Source organism: Salarias fasciatus (assembly GCF_902148845.1).
Source record: "Salarias fasciatus chromosome 7 unlocalized genomic scaffold, fSalaFa1.1 super_scaffold_4, whole genome shotgun sequence".
Taxonomy (NCBI): Eukaryota; Metazoa; Chordata; class Actinopteri; order Blenniiformes; family Blenniidae; genus Salarias; species Salarias fasciatus.
The window spans coordinates 5,185,016-5,208,927 of record NW_021941229.1 but is presented as its reverse complement, the minus strand read 5'-3'; the positions used below and the strand labels follow the sequence as shown (position 1 = coordinate 5,208,927).

Genomic DNA, 23,912 nt, shown 5'->3' with positions numbered 1-23,912 from the left:
CTCGTCCAGAACAATCAGATCGCTCCGACTTAACGAGTCTCTTCGGGGAACCAGATGAATTTATGTCTGCGATTTTATGACTGTTGGTCAACTGTGCTGAACGCTACCTGTATGGAAATGTAGGGAAAGGTATTGATCAGTGCAAGAAACACAAATGAACGACTCCCGACAGCGATCAAAAGAGAGTGGAGCTGGGCAGAAAAGCTGAACGCGAGCAAGAAATCCCCAGAAATGTTTGTGGCTGGTAGAGATAAAGCTTTATCTGGTGTGCTGGGCGAGAAGTTACGAACATGAGAAAATGCTGCTTGTCTTTGTTCGTGTGTGTGTGTGTGTGTGTGTATGTGTGTGTGTTTTGGGGTTTTTGCTTTTCCCTCCACAGTAAATACAGTCACAAAACCATCCCAGTCAATGCTTACAGTAGTTACTGCATGGCTGCAGTTTATTAGTGAAATGAAGATGAGATAAACAAGGAAGAATTTGTTCATTTTCAGCTTCTTCATGACGGGAATCCTGCTTCAGCTCAGCGTTAATCTTTGGTAGTCCAATACCGAGTGTTTCAGGAAAGCCTTTAAAATCAGTCTATAAAATTAGACTAAAAGTAACCACAATTAACTTATATAAGTGCACAAAAAATGCAGATTTGTATTTTGTGGCTTCAGATGAAGCTATGTTTAAATATTTAAAAAAAATTGACAATAATTTGGATTCTTGAGATGAACCTGCGCAGCAATGTAGCCTCAGTGATGAAATATACACTCTATAATCCATCCTTTTGTCAGTATTATCTAACTTTTGACACGTAGAGATTCAGAATCATAGTAACTGTATTTCAGAGGCTTACTGAGCAGTAGCCCGCCGGGCTCCCTGCTGAGGCTGCTGGTGGAGCGGTGGGTGGTGCTCATGGGGTGTTAGGCAGGGGGAAACACCTCTGACTGGAGCAGCATGAGGAGCTCATCCACTTTAGACCTAACCTGACACTTAATTCTCCCCTGTGGCCCCTTCTACAAGAAACAACACTGTATTGATTACTTCCGTGCATTTAACCCATCCTCTTCATAGTCAACCTTAAATACACATACAGTACTGAGAGCTGCAGTGGTAACCTCTCAGCAGTGGGATTAGAACCTGCAAAACCTGACTTTCAACTCTTAAAACTAAGACAAAGCCAAAGCATTTTCAATAAGTTGACGCACCGAAATCACCGTAGTTCAGCCATGAGGAAAGTACGTAGTTCCAGCAGTGCACTGTGGGAGTCAGAGAGGAGGATCAGAAACACCGTACCACTGGAAACATGGTTAATTCATCCCTTCATTCCTCCTGGATGAGACAGATAGTCATCAAAAGTGATGGAAACGCTGATAAAACCACCAGCAGGCCAAATGTCAGACCTGTGGCAGCAGTTCTTTGGGTTGAAACCCTCCTCTGAAGAACAAATGTGCAAATAAAGAAAAGTTTCTAACAACTACTGGCAGATTCTTTTTTGTCTTTTTGTTCAGTGTATTCGGTTAAAATGCCTCAAACTTTGAGTTGATAGTTTTGCTCTTAGCTCCACGCTTGTTGTTTCTCGTATTACTGCTAAATTGAAGTGGATATTTGCCTGACAGTGATTTCTTTGCCTCCTTCTTCTCCTAACTGAACCCTCTTTGATTTCATCTTTTCCCAAGAAAAGAGCTGATTTATTTCTAATGAGACGTCAGTTTTACTATCTGCTCCTGATCTGAGGCTGGACCATATAACTTTCTGCCTCGTTTGGAGGACTGCTTTCCGAGCTGCTCTCATGTAGTTTCTTTGATTTGATTGCTGACCTGCTGCAGTTTTAAAAATCGCCCGCAGCAGAAATGTCAGCTCTGCACTGCGACGGCAATTGTAATGGTGATTTCCGTCTTTGAACTCAGCTGAATCGAATAATAATGAATTTAAACACGTCATTATTCCGATGCGGGAGCGCCTCAGTGGAGCTCGCCACAATAACAACATGTTGTTGTCGTAACGTGCGCCGGGTGTGCGGTGAGACCGGAGCGCCGTGGGGCGACCTGTCACAGTGACACATGTGTTCCACTGATGTGGAAATGAGCCGGCACGCCATTCCCGCCTCTGTGTTCCCCGCACGCGCTCACCGGGGGCAGCACTTCATCGACGGGCACCGCGATCGCCGTCGCTCACGGAGTTTGCGCTTCGTCCCCGAGGCGCGGCGCTGATAGATAGATCGGACTTCTGGAAACGGTGCCGGCGCCGCGCGGCGTAGACGGCTATGATCCATTCACACCGCTGTCAGATCGGCTTTCCTTCCCGCTGAGCTCGGATTTCCAGAAGCCATCAAACAAACACATTCCCGCTCGACTGCTCCCCGACGCTCCTCGGGCCTGCCGCCGCTGCCGGCTGCGGTAATTGGACGAATCCACTATACAAACCCACAATGCAGTGGTGCTGGCAGAAAGTCATCAGTCACGGGCTCCTCCTCACCTTTTCAGAATCAAACTTCTGATCGTCTTTCCGTTGCGTACTTGATGAGATGAAAACTATTTAGAGTCGGATTTTACAATTTATGTTATTTTACATGACCCTTTGTTACGTTTCTGCCATTTTCACGCAAAAATGATGCTTTTTCTCTTGAAACGTGGCGTAAACAGGGTCTTAGGGTGCTGCACCAGCCAGTCAAAGATGGAGTCAGTGACTCATTATCTCAGTGTTCTCCGAGTTGGTTCACATTCGCTTCTCTGGCTTTACTGCTCCCTGATGGCCGCTGCTGATCACTCACGTTCTGTTTGTTGACAACGTCTCTCTCATTATTTGTATGAGCCTTTACTGAAATGCAGCAGTGAGGTTAAATGTGGGTCGACTTTATCTGAGGGTCCAGATTGGGGTCCACTTCGCAACCAACAGTCCAGACGAGGGACGCGAGCCCGTCTCCAGCAAACCTCTCAAAATTCCACTTTGGAACTGTGCCTGAAGCAGAGAAATTGCTTAAAAAAACAGACAATCTGATGAAGTGGAATGCTTTAAATCAAGTAGAAAAATACACATTTGTCACCCATCAGGTTTGACTGTTGGAGGCCACAATTCAGCTGTAAAGACCTCAGCCATGCATGGAAAACACCGGGGAGCGCCACATGAAATTGAGGGTTTTCGAAAAGCAGGGATGAAACAAGTCTGGAAAGGGTAACTTCTGTTGTATTTAGGGAAAATGACAGGCTGAGACTTAAGTTTAAAAAAAAAAAAAAAAAACAGTATCCCCTCCACCACCTCATGAAAGTTTCATTGCGCCTCCTGCTGAGACTTAAAGTTCAGCGGAGGATGACTGGCGCTGCAGAGGAGGTGTTTTCCTGGCAGCTGATTGAGCACAGGTGCAGAACTGGCTGATTTTTTTTTAGTACAGACTCAGGTCAAGTGTTGGTTTCAGTCTTTAACTGCTATTTTTCTTCACAGTTCAGGAACGAGCGGCTCACAGGATCCTGTCACCCACACTGGAATCAGGCAGCTGTCATGATGGTCTCTTTAGTTTGGCTCCATCAGAGCCTCTCCGGATGTAGTGGATGTGATTGAACACCATGTTTTTGTCACGCCTGCTGTCAGGTGTCTTTACTCTTAGACACAGTCGACTGAGCCTCATGGATTTCCAGTACGTTCCAGTGGCAGGTGGCCCATAAGCTCAAGGTTTTACATGCTTTGCATTAAGAATGATCTTCTCCGTGTTCGTGATCAAGCTTCCAAAAGGAAGCTTTCCCATGTATCATTTTCATTTTCAGTCCCCGGTAGCTTCTCAAAGTTAGAAAACTGGAAACCTGATGACTTCTCACGTCCGCTTTCCCACAGCTTCCTTCATGTTGTTGACATGTTTTCCTTTTACAAATAGAAATCTCCACTTTCTGCTTCAGTTTCCCTAGAGGATCAGAGCGATTGAGACTGGTTCATTCAGCCTCCCTGTCTCGTGTACATCACAGAGCGTTTACAGTACGTTGGGCTGAATCATCCTCCGGCTGAGCGGCGGGGCGTCTCTTCACTCGCTCCGTGTCGTACTCGAACGGCGTTGGCTTTTCTTCAAGGTTGAACTCACAATGGATTGCATCCTGTCGCCTCTTCGGGGTGTCGGTCTGCTTGCTTCTCACGGCTCCTCTGGAGTATTCACCCATGACGCTAACGCTGTGTGTGTGTGTGTGTGTGTGTGTGTGTGTGTGTGTCTGTGTGTCTGTGTGCAGGCACATGCCGTGAGCTCCAGGGTTAGGTAGGCAGGCAGTCGCAAATTGCGACAGACACACCAATGACAATTTACATGTGTAGGCAGGTAAGTGCCAGCTTACTCTAACAAAATCAAGATCATGTATCACCATTAAAAAAGCCTAAACAATGACTTAATAGCAGTCCCAAGACTCTCCCAGTTAACTTTATATCTCATGACCACACAGCGCATTCCTTGTTTGTGATCGAGACGCAAAATGATTGAGAAAATGACAATTTGGACGCGGAGCTGTCCGCGGTGCTGAAACGTCTCTCTCTCTACAGGGCCCACACCCCAACACACATTTAATGAAAGAACACCTGAAAGCAACAACCAAAAACAACAAATAGGTTTATGCTCAAAGCTCCACTGCACATATGTGCTGCTCCTCTTGCCCCTAATTCATGACATTCACACAGTTATCACAGTTAACAGATTCAGCATGAAGTGATTCTCCACTGCCCTCCTCCGCTGACTGGATTCACTAGTGAAGTTGGTTCGCAGCTGGGTGAAGCTAGTTCGCAGGTGCGCTAACTGTTAGCGGCTAACGTGACTTCATTCAGAGAGAAACCACATTTTCAGTAACACTGCTTAAAAACAAATAAACTCACTCACTTGCCTTTATGAAAATGTTGAGAGCAAACAACCATGTTGGCAGATCTGGAGTGGGAAGTGATGCTCTTTCATGCCACGCTGCGACCCCCGCCGTCTGACGCCTCTTCCTTGTTTCCTCAGTCTGCTCCCCGTCATTTCTTTTCCACGTGGGAAACTGGAAAAAACGGAGCTTGCCTTCTGTCCTGCTCCCATTCCGTCGATGCGACTTATTATGGCAGCCGATCACACACAATCGTCCCATTTCTGAGAAATAATGCCGCACTCAAAGACGTGAATCACAGAGTGAGACCGTGGCCTGGGAAATGGCGATTCAATCCCACAATGCAACAGAGTGACGTCACCTGAAAAGGACCGATTCACCAATCCTCCGTGATCGTCCAATGCTCTACGCATTGGCAAAGCAGAGTAACGTAAAAAAGGCAGCGTAACGTTCTGCCTTTTTGCGTACATGAGTTTTAGATGGTGAAACCGACTGCGCCTGCGCGAACACAAATCATTGCGACGACATGACAGATAAAGGCAGAGCAGCGCTGCGCCTTCAGGAGAGGGCGTGGCCTTCACTGTAACACAGCGCGAGGGGAAGTTACTTGTGCAGCTTCTCTGCTTGGCCAGGAGGAGTCAGTGTTGAGTCATTCTTACTGGGCTGTGAAAAGCACTAAATGCTGTCCCTTTCAAACCGACAGGTAGTACATATAGTACTATATCGGAAATTAAAATTTGAAAAATTTTATATAAAATAATAATAATAAAGCAATTGAAAAAAATTAGAAAAACTAATTATTAAAATGGAATGATTTCATTTTTTCAGCCCACCCTGACTGCACGTCACTGTGTGTTTGTTTGGGACGCTGTCAGGTCATTGGATGTCTTTGGATTGAGTGATCTAGTGGAATATTCAGTGAACACAGATCATGTGTTGTAGTTTCCTGACCTGAACTGAAGCAGAGAAGGTTAGCATTAGCGTTAGCGTGCTACGCTTTAATTCCGGGTCAGTGGACGTCAGCAGGTTGAGAAAAGTTGCGAATTGTCGTGTAAACGTATCCCAGAAAAAGATGTCTCCACCTCCTGTACGGGTCTGAAGTGCTTGTCCTTGTGGTGCAGCGGTGGATTCACGCTGCCGTGAGCCTGTTTAAAGGGAGCAGGGCTGTTGACACATTTCTGGTGATGGCAGTAAATAAACAGGCCGAAAAAGCAATTTACCTGTCCGCTCTTTTGCTCCCTCGCCGGCCGAGTCGCTATCGTACATCTGATCTGCGTGTCGGCCGCCCGGCGCTTCCCTTTGAGACGACACACCGCGATGCACTCCAGTCTGCCCGCGCATTTCCTCTGTTCGGCTCGGCAAGAGGGTGAAATTAGCAGAAACAATTATCAGTGAGTGGAGTCAACTCGGCGGCAAATCATCAAAGCAGGAATGCTTTTAACAGAAGACCGGGAGGCAGCTCTCTTTCTTTCTTCTCCATAAATCCACCTGTCCGCCGCACAGCCTCGTCTGCACCCCCGTGAAGGCTCCGGCTTTGTGTTTTCTAAAAGGATGTCAGGATGAACAGTGGGGCTTTAATTCCATTTGAGCCTCAGAGTTGCCTGACCAGCACATTTATGGACAAACTGTGAGGGTTTTTATTTTTTTAAATGGATTTATATGGAGTTTTTTATTTTACTCCAAGGTCCAATATCAGAACAGAGGCATCTGCGTCTGTTGAGAATATAATACAGGTCCTGATGCTGAATAAATATTGAAAACATTGAGCATTTAGCTGTAGCCAGTATTCAGCTATCACAGCCATTTCCTCAGCTATTCATTAAAAATATAACAATATATAAATATAATAATATAAAAAATATAATAATATAAGTGAAGCTATAATCTGCAAAAACTTATAGTTGACCTCGTCATTGTCGACTGAGAAGCTGATCCTCTGTTTCCCTCTTCAATTTCCAACCCAGTGAGTAGACGATCAGTTTACTGCATCTTTTTAAAATGAATAGACCTTTCATTTTCCTCATTAAGCAAAGATCTTAATTTGCCAATCCTGAAAAGTGTTCCAGCCATTAACAGGAATGCATTTTCATTTAAAATGCATGGAGGTAAATCAGGAAGTCCAAGAACTGATAAATGATTGGATCATTTATCTAAACTGTTGTTATGAAGTTACAGCGTTCTTGTGCTAACTCCATCTGAGCATAATTTTAAACTTTGATCTGTATTCTGCTACCTGGAATAGTTTTGTTGACCTGTGCTCAATCACACTGTTTCAGTGCAAACCACAAAAAGCAATCATTCAATCACAAATCAAGTTTATGCATACAGTTTATCACCATTGTTTTGTACGAGAATTATAGTTATTCTCTTGTTTACACACACACACACACACACACACACACACACACACACACACACTGCTACACGTATCAGTTGTGTACACTCTCTGTTGGACAGTTAGTAATCCGTGTCTCTTGTCAGTTCTTTAATTCAAAGCGGTTGCTGCAGGAGGTGTGACATTTCATGAAACGAACACCATTTGAAACTGAAGTGATGCGGCTGAAATAAGTCAGAAATGGATTTTCTCTCTGTGGGCTGAAGCTCATTTCACCACTCAGATAAGAACACGGTGAAATCCTGGATTCATGCGCATTTGGTCCAAAGATCACTGTAAAGTCTCATTTTAAGGTGAAATCGATGACTAAATGATGGCCATTTGGTAATCTGTGCATGTTTGCAGGATAGAGATGAAAGCTAACACTTCAGCTCGACCAGCATTGCTGTAAACCAGGGGGATTTACTGACCAGTGGGTCCAGTCCAGGGTATGTGCTTCTTTCAGTCAGCATTGTGTACACTCATTTACAAATCCCCCTGATTCATGGATTCAGTTTTAAAAAGTGTGTTTTAAGTGAATATCTTGTAGTTTTACCTTGCATATGATTGTTTCTTAAACATTAAAAATATTTTTAAAAAAAGTCAAAAGCAGGAAAAGGCAGCCCCCTGACCTGCTGTGACCCCCGGGAGCTCTCTGGCTCCCCCTGCCCCTCAGTGTGGTTATATACAGGTTCAAACATGGAAATTATTAACGTTTCATTCAGATGAGGACTTTGCATTCCTTCACTCTGAACGGCGTTTCTGGGGTTTTAGCGGCTGTGGCTGAAAGCGGCTGTGATTCCATCGGGTCCATTTAATCCAGAGTCTTTATGTAGCCGCAGTGATGGTTTCATCTCTGGGGTCTTGTAAGTCATTTTTCACGGTGTCATTTCCCTGACGTCAGGTAACCTCCCACGGCATCGGGCCGTGCGCTGGGGCATGATGGGACGGGGCGCTGGAAATGGATTCCCCGCCCCGTCTGAGGAGCGCTTTACCTGCAGATGCAGTTTCCCATTACGCCCGGCCATATATTCCATCATTTACCCGCCGCCGTTTGTTCAGCCCGCAGAGCTGCGGTGTCACAATCAGCGGTTGGAGGCGGCGGCGGCGGCGGCGGCGTTTGGACCACCGTTGATTGCCTCTGCTCCTCGCAGCCCATGCACTCCTGCTTAGAGCACTGCTCATTGTCCCTTCTTCCTCCATTTCCCCTCAACGCCTTCAAGTTCCTCAGAGCGCCACACGCTCCGACTTGAAAATATAAATCAATGTAAGAATCTCGATCGAACGATGAGCACGGAAAAAAAAGCAAGCCCAGTATTTTGACCTAAATACCAAGATCATTTCTTTGCATTCAGACTTTTGAATTAACTTTTTCTTTTTTTTTCTTTTTTTTTTTTTTTTTTTGCAGTTCATCCAATTGAAATTTCTATCCTCCTCTAAAACTGCAAACATAATTATAGCGGTGTCCCAGTTCCATAATAATAGTCTGGATTGTCCTACATAATTCACAATACACCATCCGTGCAGGTGATACAGTATAAACTTTTCAAAGTAACCACCTGGCAAAACTGCGAGGTGTCTGAATACAATCATTACCAACCTGAAGTCTACATGACTTGGTTTTTAAATTTCATATAGGAGGCATGTTTACTGTTGATTGATAATGTTATATAATAGTCGTCCTAACAAGGTGCGTCACCACTAACTCGTTCATGTTGAAAGTTTGGAAACAGGCAGACGAGCTCGGTTTGTGAAAAAGGCTTGTTTGAGCACTTTTATATGTTGTTTTCAACCCTTTTGCCAGTAAAGCGAAGAGGAGGTGGTGGGAGAGCGAGCCGACGGCCGCTTTAGTGCAGCTGGAGGATGTTCGCTGCCGACAGGGCTCTGCAGTTATTATCTCTGGGTACAAATCAAAATTGTGAAATTGATTCAGCCGGATCGTTGTGCTCAAAGAGATGAGCCTCCTCTGCAGCCCGCCGCTCTGTGACGACTCGTAATTTCTGCCGTGGCTCGGAGCATACGCTCTGCCTAAAAGCCAACCCGGCAGAGGAGTTTAGAGCTTCCTCTGTAAAGAACTGCAGGGAAAAGAAAACCTTCGTTTTGTCTCAACGTCTCACCTACGAGACCGACGTGATCAAACGAAGGGATCAAAGGCTGATCAGGACTGACTTGTTTGATCTGACCCGAGGTTTTGCTCAATGCCCTTGACCGACTCAGCGGGATTCAAACCCTTCCCGTTCTCTGCTCTGACCTCTTCAGCAGCTCATTTTCTCAATTTTTTTTTTTATTTATTAAGCAGACTTGTAGGATCTTGTGATTTTTTAAAAATTCTTTTTCATCATTTAAAGTTTTCTGATGGTCTTAAAAAATGGAAACTAGAGCCAGCAGTTGGTATGCGGTGAGGATGAGGTATCTAAGCATTAACTAAATCAGTTTTTGTTTTTTGTTTTTTTTTAGGTGTTTTTCAAAATAATAGGAAAAATTGACGTCTACCCTGAGAACTCAGACAGATGGGATTCTGCATAATGCATCCCAGAATAAATAGATAAGCTGTTGCTGCCATAAATAGTGGAACCATCAAACAGCGACAGCAGATGATCCATCAGTCTCTGTCCTCTCCGGTCGTCGTTCATGTTTATCGTCTGCGTGCGGCCCAACATGAAAACTACATCGTTTTCAGCATTTTTGCCATTTCCATGTAAACAGGCGTCGTTTTCAAAATGTTGTTGTGTGAACACCAAACTTTCCTGAAACTAAAAGGCTACAGCGGTCCTCTTTCACTTGAAAAGTCATACGAACAGTGTCTAGAGCGCCACTGCAGAGACAATTTCGATTTTTTTTTTTTTTTTTTTTTTTACATTTCATGATTTTAATCAGCAGGGTGTCCAGTTTGATATATTTTCACATGTATAATGTATCGTTTCAACACCTGCACATCTTGTCCCGTTCAGCTTTATTGATATAATTAAATCTGTTGTAGCTCTTTTTCATTTTAAATAAAACACCGAGGGTTGATCCTTCTTTTCTTCTTTTTGAGTAACATTCTCAACATTTTTCAGTGCTTAGAGAGAGAGGAGCGATAACTCATGTCTGAACATAATAGCGTGGCATAAAGTGATTTCCTGCAGTAAGGTCACTCATTTTTCCTCCCTCTTTTTGATTTATTTGATTAAATTAGCAGTTATTGATTTAGATAAGGACATTAGTACTATCCAACAGCTGTAATACAATAATAAAGCCATGTGTTTGTAGAGGGTCAAAAAGATAAGAGACAGAAAAACAGACGCTCAGTAAACCCCGTGCTATTCCACATCCAGCCGCTAGGAGGCGCTTGGCGCTGGTGGTACGGAGTAGAGCGAGGCCGCAGAGGAAGAATAGTTAAACCGGCTCAAGGGTGTCCTCTCTAGAAAAGTTCATTAAAATGAATATAAAAAGCAGACATCAATGGCTGAAAATGTTGTTTATTAAGCAGATCATATCCGGTTGCAAGCCAGGTGGTCTATGAAGAGATGTGTGAGAAAAAGAATGTAGACAAAGGTCTGCTAATCAATGCTAATGCTAGCGGAGCTGGATAACTGGAGTCGTGTGTGTGTGTGTGTGTGTGTGTGTCAGTCTAACAAGAAACAACTGAGACTTTCAAATTGTATTTACTTTGCACCTTCTGGAAATGGTTCTTGCAGTTTGACGTTTCTAATGTGAAAGCTGTGTATGTGGTGGATACCAGATTAGAAATGCCATATTGGAAGTAATAGTAAATATGAGAGAAATACTATAGAAAAGGCACCATTAGAGGGAACTGCATACTCTGGTCTGCTTTGTGTGAACTGTGTTGTATGTTATAATCAGTATATATGGAAAATAAATAGTCAAACTTCATAGTGTTTGGTTTGAAATGTATTTTATTGTGTTAAACATAAGGATTTTGTGAGTAAAATGTGTGAGAAAAGCCATTGTGATGACTGGAGAGCATCATTTCCACCCAGCAGCGGCGCTCACGCAGTGTGTGTGTCCACAGCTCCTGTTCACATCACACTCTGCAGCAGGTTAAAGTAAGACCGTACTCATTAGAAACGACTCATTCTGTGCTCATGATGCACGCAGCGCACATCATCTCACGCTAAAGAATTTTACATCTGAAGACTTTATGATGCTCGGCTGTTGGGATCCTTGGACAATAAAAAGAATGATCAGAGGAGAAATGAGACGGGTAGATTTTTAAATACAGGCCTGCAGTTTGTCATACTGTCTGTTTGATCACTGGATGAGTTATATATATTTAGCTTTTAGTTCTACAGTTGGCTTTAAAATTAAAAATTCATTCATTTTCATTGTCGTTTCTTGTAAAAACTTGTAGGGACAATAGTATGTAATTGAAAGTTTTTTCAAATTTTTATTGTTCTTATCTTTTCACAGAATATTTAACGGTCTTCAGACACATGTTTTTGTGTTAACAAGCAGACAATTGAACTGGAAAGATCATCCTATAATTACTTTAATATGTCTTAAATCACGCTCGTTCCTCTTTATCTTGCACCATTTTTTCTTTTGAACAGACTAAAAACTCTTGCTACCTGCTCATGAGTCACACCTGCAGCACAGATGAGCGTCAGGCTGTCTTACTGTCGTCAGGCGTGTGAAAAGCTGAAAGGTCTTCTCCAGAAGTGTGAATGTGTTCATTCTGGCGTCATCTTCCACTCGGCTTCAGGATGGTCTGGGACTCTGGTTCCTGATGATCGGAGGAGTTTACTCGACTGATCTCCTGCGTTTTCCTTTGGATGTGAAACACAGACGTTGAGGCTGCTGCTCTTTTCACGCCGGCAGCGTTTGAGGTCATTTTTGCTTGAAATGAAAGCCGAGCGTTTTGGTCGAGCAGGACAGGTTTGGTCGTTAAGAGCTCGGGCTGCATCGGGTCTGATTTCTCCAGACCGGCGGGCTCATGGGGATACATTGATCTGTGGAGGGATCACACACTCACACACACACAGCGCTATCAGAAAGCAATGAGGCATAGCCACTAGCCAGCAGCAATCCTCACAAAAAATGTGTCACAAATGCTTTTTTTGTGTGTGTGTGTGTGTGTGTGTGTGTGTGTGTGTTTGGTCATTTAGCAGTGTTGGAAAGGCCTGGAAGGACACCAAGCCTAAATATTTATTTTATTTAACACGTGCCAGATTTTCTCTTGTGTTTCCTGCTCACGTCTCACAGCGTTCGGATCCATGCATGTGTGTGTTTGTGTGCACATTGTGGTTTTGTTAAATCTAATTACACAGGGCCAAAGCAGGGCTGTCAAACACAAGGCCCGTGGGCCAACAGTGGCCAACAAGAGGCTCCGATCCGGGCCTCCGAACCACCAAGAAAATGGGTTTTGGTTGGAGTTTTTATTGGACAAATATCTTTAAAGTTACAAATGCAACATAAAACTCACATCAGAAAACTAGCATTAGCCTCCAAACCATGCGGTCACTGTGAGTTTGTGAAAACATACAAAATGCATCTGTTTTTAATGTATTTATTTTAACATTTCACAGTTTTTTCACCAGAATGTTTCATTGATAAGTTCATTAACTTTTCTGCTGTGTGGATTTGAATTGAAACGCTGCTCTTCTCCTCTTCCTCAGGTGCTGAAGGGCAGTAAGAAGCTGAACCTCTCGGTGCGTTCTGTCGGGCGGATCCCCGGCGGCTACGTCACCAACCACGTTTACACCTGGGTGGACCCCCAGGGCCGCAGCGTGTCCCCGCCCCCCGACCTGCCGGAGCACCGCAGCGCCACCCTGAGGCGGAGCGACAGCCAGCGGCGGAGCAACATGCAGCTGCTTCAGGAAGGAGACGAGAAAAAGGTAGAGAGCGCCGCACACTTTCAAAAACAAGCAGCCACATTTTCAAAGAAACAGCATTCGTATTTGTTATGAAGTTACAACTAAACTACCCCGAAGCTCTGAAAGTGAAGATGAAAAAATGAAATATTTATGGAGAATGCATGAAGGCGAATTAAATTAAGTCAAGCTAAAGTAGCCGACTAAATATAAAAGTGCTTGATCCATAAATTATAAACAGTGTAACAAAAATCCTCCAAAAAAGACTAAAACTGAGCGCCTGGAGGAGTCGTGCCGTGAAGCCACGTTCAGACTCAGACAGGAAGAGATCCAAGAGTCTTCACTCCAACACGTCGATCAGGAAGCCGTCCTGATCTGCAGATCCTCTTCACTGCTTCATGTCTGCACTGCAGGTTCTCATGAACAACGTGGTGTTTTCTTCTCTCAATATGCAGAAATGTTTGCTTTAGCTATGGGTTAAAAATGACATTTCCAAGTTGTTATACAACAATACAGCAACAAGTGTTTTCACCGCCGCCTGCTTGGATCGTCACACCAATAAACACGTAAAGGTCAGACTGACTGGCAACAATAATCAGCTTTAAATGCATGTTTTTGCAGCGTTTTCTGGTAGGACATGCATTTTTGTAATAGCCGTCGGTCCCACATTCTCTCCAGTGTTGCTCGTGTTGTAGCGTTTCACAAATTCTCAAAGCCCGGTTGAAGTTAAAGGATCAGACGGCGAGCGAATCAACATTCTGCAAACCAAGGCGGGATGTGTACCATCAGTTAGCCAAAGGATTCAAAACCAACCACAGAACAGCCTCTGCTACTGATATTAACACTCAGATCAGTCTGCTAGTGTTCACCTGGAGAAAGTCTCCTCTGAGTCTGGCTCTGCAGGTTTCCTGCTGTTAAAAGGCAGTATTTCCTTTCTGTCTCTGTTTCCTCAAGTGGAATTTTGTGAGGTTTTCAGTGTAAAGGTGCTTTGAAATCACTGTGTTATATTTGGCACTATGGAACTATAATCAAACTGAATAAACTCTTCCTCCTGCCTTTACCCTAAATGCTCTTTGCCACATTTGGACTGCTGTCTTAGCGTTTTCTCTCCTTCGACGAGTCAGCTTGTCTTGATTGTCTTTTAGCTGGCAGAAGCAGGACTCCTCTCCTCTCTCCTCAAACTGCCTCTTCTTTCTGTGTCTTACTGGAACAACTTCATGGACAGTAACTGGAAAATTCAACAGGTTGACTCAGTTCAAAAAAAAAAATAAAGTTGATGGACACTATAAGTCACAGTTTAGTATATTAACAGTAATTGGAGTTTGAGCACCACCAAGCCTGACCCTGTCTCCACCCCGTGACCTGCAGGGAAGGAGCTGTCGGAGCACATTAGAAGATTTATGATACCAGAACGTCTTTTTTTTTTTTAGCTGAGGGACTCACATTTATCTTAACTGCTACAGCACTGTTGATACAGGCTGTTTTAGTCCCGTGCAGATAGTGGTGGGAAAATGGAAATCCATGCTGATAAAGACTGCTGTGCTCGGCTGAGGTCCTGAAGCACCAGATCCATGAAGATCTTTCCGTGTGAAGGATGCAGAGCTCCAGCTGTTAGCATGCCTTTGACCCGTCATTTAAAATTCATCTGTGTGGAAAAGGCTTGATGGAGGCCAGATTACAGTGGTGAAAATGAAAGCTTACCGAGCGGCGAGGCCATTTAGCTAAGTGACTGTGTCGAATGGCGTTCCTTCTCCTACTACTTTTCATTCATGAAAGCATTTTTTTCTTCAAAGCTAACAGATGTACTGCCGCAAAAAGCTAAATCACATTTTTTTTTTTATATCTATGTGCCTTGAAATAGTTGTTATTGTCAGAGTAAACAATGCTGAGCTGTGGGAGTAAATTCACTGTGGCTGTCAGAATCCAACCTTGCGTCTCTGTAGCGTAAGTCTGCCTCGGTTACCTTGGACTCCACACAATACACACAGTCATGAACCGCTATCCAGACATGCATGTGTTGCTCTTAGATGAATGTATGCTCTGACTCTGCTGCAGCAGCATTCAGAGTAAAAATGTTCAAGAAAAATATGTGGAATAAGCCCAACTCGTAGTGATCAGATATTTTACGTCTAATGTCCACACATTGTCTCACAATAGATAAAGATTAGCCTAACATGACCACTATATGACCTTTAAAAGTAACCAACGAGGTCAGTGAAGCGGGTGTGTATCGTGGTCGTGCGGGCTGCAGCGGATGAATAGTCTGAGCGTGTTTCTCCATCGCGAGGCCGCGTCCTTGGTGCGAGCGACGCTTCCAAGTCACGTCCCGACAACGAGTCCTTTCAAACACCAAGAGAGCGCGGAATAGAAAGAGTAACCTGCAGGTGTGCAGGTTGCAGCCCTCTTTTTCTGCTGATCGCCTCCGAATCCGCTGTTTGACTTCACACAAACTCAGAATCAGATCGCACAATGCAGCATGGAGATATCAAACGCACAGCAGCGTCAGACCTGAAACGCTCATTCAGGTTAAATACTTTAACTGTCAAAAGCTATTTTTAATTTGCATTTGCATGTTTAATGTTGTGTGAGAATGCAATATCCTGTACAGATCATGTGATTTCCCTTATAAACGCAAAAAGGAATTTAATTAGTGAGTTTGCACCGTGATGCAGGGGAAGAGCCAAACTCTGTCTTCACACTCTCTTCAGGTTGTAAGATTCAAATGTGAAGCAGAAAGTTTGCGGATAAAATTTACATCTTTGTTTATGTGTCGGAGCAGCTGCTCCCGCTCTGCTGAAAAAAAACCCCTATAAACTGTCACTGTTATCAAAGCTTCTCCTTGCTCATAGGACTGCGGGGCTGTTAGGAGCACTTTGGGGCTAAAGATAACGCTGATTCATCCTGAAACTTTCCTCGAAACGACAGCTCTGTCCTTGGAAATGTGTCGAACGGCTCTTAAGGTTGGACGTGTTGGGGATGTCGGTGAAACTGCCCCAGCATGCAGCGCTGCAATTGAGATCCGTACTGTCAGCTCTCCAAACCGCCCACTTTTTATAGGTCACTGAATGAAAGTTAAAGGGGCTGTATCATGCTTTTTTAGCTAGTATAAACCCTAGAAATGGCATTAACATGGTAATAGTTTATTTTTGGCGCTAAGGAAAAGTCATTTTGTGTGAAATAAAAGATTTTCTGGGGCTAATTCTGAAACCCGGAAGAGAAAACGCTCTGTTTCACTGAAAATCCCGCCTCTCCCCCTGTGGACTTTGACTGACAGCGTACTTCAGCCAATCAGCGCTTCAAAACAAACACGCTGGCTAGCTTTAGCTCTTTAGCTCTAGCTTCTCTACATGCAAAGACACGCGAAAACGTCTACCAAGCGCAGACCCTTCAGACTCTTGCTCTTGCTTGACTGTTGCTTTCAGACGATGGTCAAAGTTTATCTCCATAATCAGAGTTACAAAAAGCAGCAACGCTGATTGCCGAGGGCCTGCGGGAGGGGGGCTCAGGGGAGCCATCTTCACAGTGTGACGTCAACGTGGGAAAACAGAGCATTTTCCCGGGTGCGGGAGGGGCTGCCTCTCTGAGCAGTTGAAACACGAGGAAAGCTCAAACACGCAGGCACGAAGGAAAAAAACGCTTTGGGGGTGTTTTTGGTGAGAACATAACTATATAACAAGGTTAAAACATACAAAAAGTGAATTTTGCATGATACAGCCCCTTTAAAGTTAAGGTTCCCACTCAAACTTTCCTCCCTTGGACAGGACCCTGCGCCATTACTGCGCACATTGGCTGCCCTGTGTTGATTGCAATCAGTTCAATGAGTTCGATCACGATGGAGTGAAACCCGGGGCGCAGCCACGTCGTTCTCCAGAGCTGGTAGCAAAGGCGCCGCTCAGTCCTACGACATGAATCCCCGTCAGTCTTCCCTGTGATCAATACCACATACATGTGGTAAACAGAAGCTCTACGAATCCTCTACTAACCCAAAACAGAGTGGCGGGACGTCTTTCAGCCTCCACTGACTTGAGTCCATGAAAAGCGTTGACGCCTCTCTGAGCTGCAGCGCTGTGCCAATAGTGTGGGATGAGTCTGCTAATTAAAACTGTTCTCCATGTCTTAATAAATGTCACAGGGAACATGAGCGCCTCCATATCCCCAAAGGTGAGAAAAAGGTGGCTGGCGAATCTCCAGCAGGCAGACAGGTGTTGTTATTAAAAAAAAAAAAAAAAAAAAAAAAAAAAGCCGACAATGACAAGCACTCAACAATAAAACATATGACTTTTCTTCCAGGTGCCAAATGTCTGCAAGCGAGTATATGAGAGGCCTGAAAGAGACACTGTTTAATAGAGATGTTTTGCGTCCGTGCCGTCTCGCCGTGTCCAGGGTGCGTCCGGAGCTGCTCGCCAGTCGCGGCACGCAGCGGGCCGCATTAGGATCGGCTCCAGTAATCAGCGGCCGGATTGTGACGGAGCGAGAGTGCAGTTTAAAGTTTGGCACAGAGTCGCAGAGCTGTGCTTCTCCCAGAAGGCAAAGCGAAATCTAAAGTGCTGCCTTTACTTTCCAAATGGGCACGTCGCGAAGCTCCCCAGCGGAGTTCACCATGAGAAACCAAGCCAGCAAGGCATTGTTTACTCGGTGCTTTCACTTGTGTTTATATGACTTTGCATAAGTATGAACAGAAAACAACAAAGTGGCAGGATTTTGTGATTTTGTTTTTCTTTAGAACCTGCTCACACGACAATGTTTAAAGAGAAAATGTGTCGTTTTTGCATTTGCATTTACACGGAAACAACTGAGACGTTGAAGATGATGTAGTTTGCATGCCAGGACACTAGGTGGTGCTGCTATTTGTTTTTGTAAAAATACCACACACACATATGCAACAAAGAACAACGTGCTTTAAACATAAAGCAGTTTGTCTGGACAGAGGAGACAGTTGGATTGGTATTCGAGATAAATCTCAACTCTAAAACTCCCAGGAGAATCGGGACTGGGAGCCATGACGCTCTGGAGGAAAGCAGTGTTCTGATTGTCCATGTGAAGAAAAAGAATTTACGCATGCTTAGTTGCAAAAAAGTTCTTAGAAGCTTTATGTTTGGTGGCTCAGAGGGAAACTGTGAGGGCCGGTGGGAAACATTTTTCTTTTCTTTTTTCTAACCTGTGAATCCAAACATTGTGAAAAGCATGGGAAACTAAAAATTACCTCTCAGCATGAAACAAAGGATGTGTGGAGACAGAGCTGCAGACGCTGGGCGGCTGCTCGGTGTGGCTGGAGCTCTGTCTCTCACTTTCCAAGTTTGAAAACATTGGGTTTTCAGTGGCTCCAAACTGCAACAAAACTTTTGCATTTTCACCTGAAAATGTCTTGTAAATGGAAGCTTTGAGCGGCATTTGTTGTTTTGAAAGAAAAGTCACTCGTGCACAGGGGAACATACAGATGTCTGGAATCAAACCAGGGATGTTCTTGCTTCTATTGGCTGGAATTGATTGGTACTCCGTTTTGAAATCTGCGAGACTTAAAGATGATTTTCCTCCTGGTGCGATAAGTCATTTTAAATCGTTTGATCTGTTTGAATCCCCGGTCAGGCTCGGCCTTCCCTCTGATGGCCCTGGAGAGCTCTTTAGACCCGTCTGTAATGACGGCACACACTTGAATGGCTTAGCAAGCAGCCGAGTCCATAAAGGTCAGACTTTTAATAAGATGAAATTCAGATTATTCCACCTAATCTCAAAGCGCTGATTGGAATTCGATGCGGTGTGATTATTGTCCAGTGACTCCTCCCGTGCTACAAATATCAACTTTCTGCATCATTCATGCAACGACCACCTTTTCAAACAGGATCAAGCAGGTGTTCAGTCTGTGCTTCAGTAAATGGAGCTCATGAGTAAACATTTGGAAGTGCTTAGCAGGCAGCGGCGCGCGCGCTAAAAGAAATGGCCTCCGCATTAGAGAATGACTTAATTAAGTGGGGCAAAAGGCTGGAAGGCCGAAGCAAATAGCTTTGGAGTTGAGGGACAGCGCTGATGAGATGACCTCAAGACTGCAAACAAAGAAAAGGCAGATTATGCCCCGCCAGCGGGTTCCAGGGAAGCTCTTTGATCAGACAAATGAACCCTTCATCAAACCCTACAGCCTCCAGCACTCCCCGCAAATACGACCACCCCAGTCTCTCAAACGCCGCCGTAGATCAGCGCTCGCCACCGCAGATGGCTACTTAATGTCAGAAGCTGCGCTACTGTACAAATGGAGCAGTCAGCTATCGTTATCTCTCCAGTTTAGCTTAACAGGAATCCTGTATGTCTGCTCTTCAGAACCGGAGCGGCTCCGGGGTCCAGGCAGCACCGCTGAGGCAGAGGTTTCGTGCAGCAGTCGTCGGGCTGGCTCTAATGAAAGCATGGCTGCAGCGAGAAATGGGAGGCGATTCGTTTCATCATGGTCGTTTTCTCTGTGTGTCGACGGCTGCTTCAGCTCCTGATTGGAGGTTTTTCAGGGTGAAGCGTGTGTCCTCTGTTGGAAAATGCTTCATGTCTTTACGTGTGAAGTTTGGACCGGCGTGTTTATGAGGAGGAGGAGTTGTTGTTCATCTTCATGACTAATTGAAATCCTCATTCTTCTCCTTGCAGAGGTGAAAAGCATTGTAAGAAATACTACACTTTTCGGAGCTATTGAAACATTTGCTTCATGCATCTTGTTAGAAATGTGACGTGAAGAGACGTTTCCCTCCTAAAGAGATTGAGGTGGTGGATTTGTGCAGGTGGTGTGTGAGATAAAAGATGCAGTAGTTATGAATCGATGCATCTAATCATTTTTTTAGCCTTTGACTTGTACGTACAATTCCTGAGGGTTTTGAATTTAGATTAAAATTTATTCTAATATAAAGTGCATTGCATTTTTTTCTCCATCTGGTTTTCTTTCCTTCTTTTAACATTTGACTACATAAATGTTTTATATTTTGTTTTCTTTATGGTAGTGCAGCTCATAGAATATCCTCCAAAGCAAAATGAGCTATACAATCAAATAAACATGTATAAGAGGAAACCACACAGATGAGCCGAACCGATTCAAGCAGTGGTCGGTCTCATCAGAGCGGATTGGTCGAACTCATTACCGACTCTGACTCACCGCTGGCTCCTCGTGTTGCTGCCGCATTCTGAGTCAGAGCAGGTTCGCTTCATGAGGACGTCTGGTCGCAAAACACAAAGTGCCACATGTTGATTTGCTCTGTTTTAACCAGGTGAACCTGGTGCTGGACGACGGCCGGTCGCTGGGCCTGATGATCCGGGGAGGAGCTGAGTACGCTTTGGGTATTTACATCACTGGAGTGGACCAGGGATCAGCAGCGGAGTGCGGCGGACTCAAGGTACTTCTTCACTGTTTCACACTCCGCCTGTGATGCCAATAATGAGCTTGACCGCGTTCTTTGTCGAAGAGTGTGTCGCGAGATGGGACTTTTGAGGATTTCTTACTTTCTCTAACATGGACTTTAAGGGTTATCACCACTTCGGTGTCAGTTGCATGACGTGTGTGTTTAATAAATACACATATGTACACAAAGATGTAAACAAATGAAGCTCTATAGCCGCAATCAGTTAAGTTTTATGTTGTAACAAAGGATGAAAAATGGCTTCAGTTGCTTCATGATTGCAGAAGAAACAGATCAAAACTGTTTTCTGTTTGTGGTTGTAGCAGCTGAATGGAGGGGTCCGTGTGTTTTGCGTGATTGACAGTGATGGGAAATTAGATTGCGCCAGAGACAAAGGTTGCAGGGTTGCACTGACGTTAAATCATATTGCAGCAACCTCTAAAAGTATCTAAAAATTCAGAAATATGAAACCTCTGAAATCATCAACTTTCTCAAAGAGCTCCCCCGTGCTAACGGAGCTTTAAGATGCTTGTAGGTTTTTAGAGGCTCGGTGAGTGTGTGTGCCGGGTCGGTCCAGGACACTGCGCTGGTTTTCAGCTTGTTTTATAAAGCACTATCTGCTGAGGAATGGGGCTGTTTCCTTTCTCAGGGAGTGGATTTTCTCTCCGGACCCAACCTGTGATAAACAATATATTTCTCTCCCGAACAAGTTCGAAATGTTCTTTTCTTTCTTTTTCCTCCAGTTGATCCAATAAAACAGTCCTGCTATCACTGCCAAACACTCTCTTCTTCCACTTACTGTCCTTTCTGCTTTTCAATCCTCATTTTTTTTTTTGTACTGCGCTCAGTTAAGTTAAGTAGTGAATTTTCCCAAAAGGAGAACTGTTCAGAGCGAGGGCCGCTGGACTTGTTTGACGTATTGAAACTCTAAACTCATGAAGCCTTTTGGATGAGAGGAGGGACACTCTCACCTGGATGATGGACAATCTTTACAGTCTGAGAAACACAGCGTTCGGTCGCTTCTTTCATGGATGGAGTGGGTGTTTCGCTTTCTCCTTGAGAGACTCATCTGGTCACAGTTTTGTGGATTTCGCTGCTGTCTTCAGTATCATCTGTGTTTCTCGTGCGCCCGCAGGTCACTTGAGGACTAACGCTGGTTCAAGCTGAAGTCTGTCATGATGCAGCAATCGGTTGTTTTCTTCTCAAAGCTGGTGTTAAAAGCAGGAAAATAGTCAAGCAAGGCAAACTGTGATTACCAAATGGACTCTCCGAAATGACAGTGTTTGCAGGGTGCATCTCTCTGGAGTGGTCAGTTTCTCTCCAGAGAGAGAACCAACAAAGGATCCGCTGGTCTGAAAAACAGGGATTTCTATTCTCCCGTCTTACGGCTGTACTGATGCTTAAACCAGAGTTTAGATTATCTGATTGATAGCTATCGACTCAGAGGCAATGTTTTATTAAACAATCAAGCCTCACCTCTCTTTTTGACCTCAGCTGTCGTTAGTGATGGGCAGATGAAGCTTCATGAATCACTGTCTTTATTTTATGAATCCACTCGATGGCGCTATCTGTTCGAGAAATGTTTGAGAGCAGGCTTCATTGCCAGTCCTCCAGTCTCCACCTTAGAGCCAAGAGTGCCATCTGGTGGCTGCAGAAAATAAAGACAGTGGTTCATGAAGCTTCATCTGCTCATCGCGAGCTGTTGTCCACTGAGCTTCGTTTAAAAAACGACAGCTCAGTTTATTGAAAGGCGATGCATGGAGTGACGATGCATCCAAAAATCATTAAAAAGTAGTGACGTTATCAAAAGTGGGAAAGAAGCACTGACAGAAGCAAAATGCTCACTTAAACGTACATTTTCAAAATGTTCCAAAAAGTGCTCTCAGTGCTCCAATAAGGAAAACTCAACTTATTTTAGTACTGTAAGACAACTCAAATGAAAGGATTTTTTTTCTGCATCACTTCACAAAGTGATCTGTTTTTATAAATCTTTGTTTTCATATTTGGTTTTGCTCAAATTGGAGCTTGTTTTTTTTTCGGGATTTAATCCTTGTTGGTGCAATTCGGTCAAAATATCTCAGAGACTAATCTTCAGACCTTTGACCGCCGGGGTGTTGAATCTGTATTGGAAATCAGCGGAGTTCAGCGGCGTCTAACCAGACCGGAGCTGCATTTCCAAACACTCTCACCTACTGTTTAATATGTAGCAGCAGAGTTTGCGGCTACGCTGCAGTCAGGCCTGAAAAGTGGCGATAACGCTGCTGATATTTGATCGGAGGCTCCGGGAAGCGGCCCAGGTGCAGGGCGAGATGTCTGATCATGTTTCTCAGCTGGTGAAAGTAAATGAGGGTTGTTTTGAGACTGTGACTCCTGTTCTATATATCAGGTGTGTTTTCCGAGCTCACTAACACAAAACCCACATTATTGCTTTGAGCAAAATTGATTTGCTCCTTCAAAGCAGGGATCCATTGAGAGAAATGTGTCATCTCCAATATAAATCATACATTAATCGTTTCAGACTGCCGATGTTCCTCGAGGGAGCATCCAAGACGTATAGAAGTGATTTATGATGAATAATAACCTTTTCTCGCTTCAGCAAATGTTCAGATCAGTCCAGATTTAACTGAAAAATCAGACTAAAGGAGCCGTATTATGCTTTTCCAAGCCTGCCAAAGTCATCTATAAGTTGATTTAGCACTCTGAGCACTAAGGTGCACTTTTACATTACAAAATAATAGTAATTCTATATGCTGTTTTGAGCAGTCCGAAAACAATTCGACTTCACGTTACCCTTGAACCTGCAATGGCCGTGACGAGCATAGACCCCCGTGCTGACTGTGGATGTGTCTACCAGGTCTATATTGAATACATCTGTGGTGGCTACAAAGTTGTCGGTGCGCTACGATGCTGTGCATGCGCATGTGACGCTTCATGATTGGTTCCACTGGTCTGCGTAATCGGTGGTAAAACAGTCGTCTGGGAGGGAAAGTGAGGGATTGAGCTCAAACTGAATATTCATATAGATTACTCAGATATGCGTGAATGAAGAGAAGCATCGACTCAACTGAAGTTTTTATCAGGTAATCACACACTCACCATGTTAAAAGCTCGTAAAAGTTCATTTTTCTTGATAGGGCTCCTTCAAAGAAAAAAAAAAACCCTCTAGGCAGACTCAGCTTCTTTATTTTTATCATTGTAATTTCTTTCCCAGGTTTTATGTCCCAGTTGGTTGGATTTGTTTCATTTTAGTGAATGTCAGACTAAAGATTCAGTTTATAAAACAATGCATCATTGTCAATGAATCAATAATAGAATATACTTATATGTATACTGTATGTCAGGAAACCAAAGTTTTCATAATTTTTATAAATTTCACCCAAAAGGCAAAAATCCTTAACTGTTTGTGAGTTGGTTCATTTAACTGGATCAGGCTGCTTATTTCAGTAGTATGTCCATGTAGAACTTCAGTATTTTATTAACATTTACGTAGATTTAAAATAGATAAGTTAAAGTCAGTGACCCATAAATGGAAACATAGTAATGAAAATAT

The 23,912-nt window shown here is 44.0% G+C and overlaps 1 protein-coding gene across 3 annotated transcripts in view; it reads left to right on the top strand.

Moving 5' to 3' along the window:
* Positions 1 to 23,912, top strand: part of whrna (whirlin a) — a 187,763-nt gene that overhangs the window by 64,470 nt on the left and 99,381 nt on the right. For all 3 annotated transcript variants that reach the window (XM_030084694.1, XM_030084695.1, XM_030084693.1), the window contains exons 2-3: positions 12,804 to 13,022; positions 20,234 to 20,359. In XM_030084694.1, the coding sequence (XP_029940554.1) occupies positions 12,804 to 13,022; positions 20,234 to 20,359 (345 nt within the window). The remainder of the gene's footprint in view (positions 1 to 12,803; positions 13,023 to 20,233; positions 20,360 to 23,912) is intronic.